Source organism: Pavona decussata, unplaced genomic scaffold (genome assembly GCF_977016875.1).
Source record: "Pavona decussata unplaced genomic scaffold, jaPavDecu1.1 SCAFFOLD_6, whole genome shotgun sequence".
Classification (NCBI taxonomy): Eukaryota; Metazoa; Cnidaria; class Anthozoa; order Scleractinia; family Agariciidae; genus Pavona; species Pavona decussata.
Genome location: NW_028145430.1, coordinates 7282501 through 7283219, shown reverse-complemented (window position 1 = coordinate 7283219; position 719 = coordinate 7282501). Strand labels below are relative to the sequence as shown.

The following is a 719-nucleotide window of genomic DNA, read 5'->3' as shown; positions in this document are numbered from 1 at the left end:
CTGGTCATACTCAGAGCATTTGAGATAGAATCAGTTCCAAACACGATCACCTCTATTGCACTATTTAAGAAAAAATAACAAGAATGAGCTTTGTAATTCTCCATAGCTTTATAGTTTTAGATTGTACACTGTACATCAAGACTGATTTCTTATTGAGTTGACGATTTCCCTATTTGATAGTTTTTGATTATTATTTCTGTTTATTTTACTTTTTACAGAGCTGTCCTGAAAACCACTATTTATGACGAATGCACCCTGTTTAAAAGATTGTTGTTGTTGTAGTTGTAGTTGTTGTTGTTGTTGTTGTTGTTGTTGTTGTTGTTATTATTATTATTATTATTATTGTTATTATTATTATTATTATTATTATTATTATTATTATTATTATTATTACTTAGTCTCACAAAGATGGCGACAAATAATATCCGTACTTCCTTCAGAGAGTCTTTTCTAAGCCAACCAAATCTGCACTAACTTCCCACAGTTTCTTGGCTACCTCATCATTTTTGGCCTGATCAGCAGGCTCCTTAGGCTTGCAATCGCTGTAATACAACCCAGACTCTACATCATCAGCTACTGCACAATGAATTGTTGTCTGGGCACCTTGCTGAGGGGTCTTGAATACCAACCATGCAATTGGAGCAAGAAAAAACGAGGCCAGGTAAGATTTTGTGATGGACAAGTGTCGGCCTAACTCAGTTTTCACAATGCCAGGGTGA

The 719-nt window shown here is 34.9% G+C and overlaps 1 protein-coding gene across 1 annotated transcript in view; it reads right to left on the bottom strand.

Annotated features, from left to right (window-relative positions):
- Positions 1-307: 307 nt before the first annotated feature.
- Positions 308-719, bottom strand: part of LOC146489542 (retinol dehydrogenase 13-like) — a 1123-nt gene continuing 711 nt past the window's right edge. The window contains exon 1 of the mRNA XM_085109392.1: positions 308-719. This exon is cut by the window's right edge and continues 711 nt beyond it. Within this exon, the coding sequence (XP_084965518.1) occupies positions 437-719 (283 nt within the window). The 3' untranslated portion in view covers positions 308-436.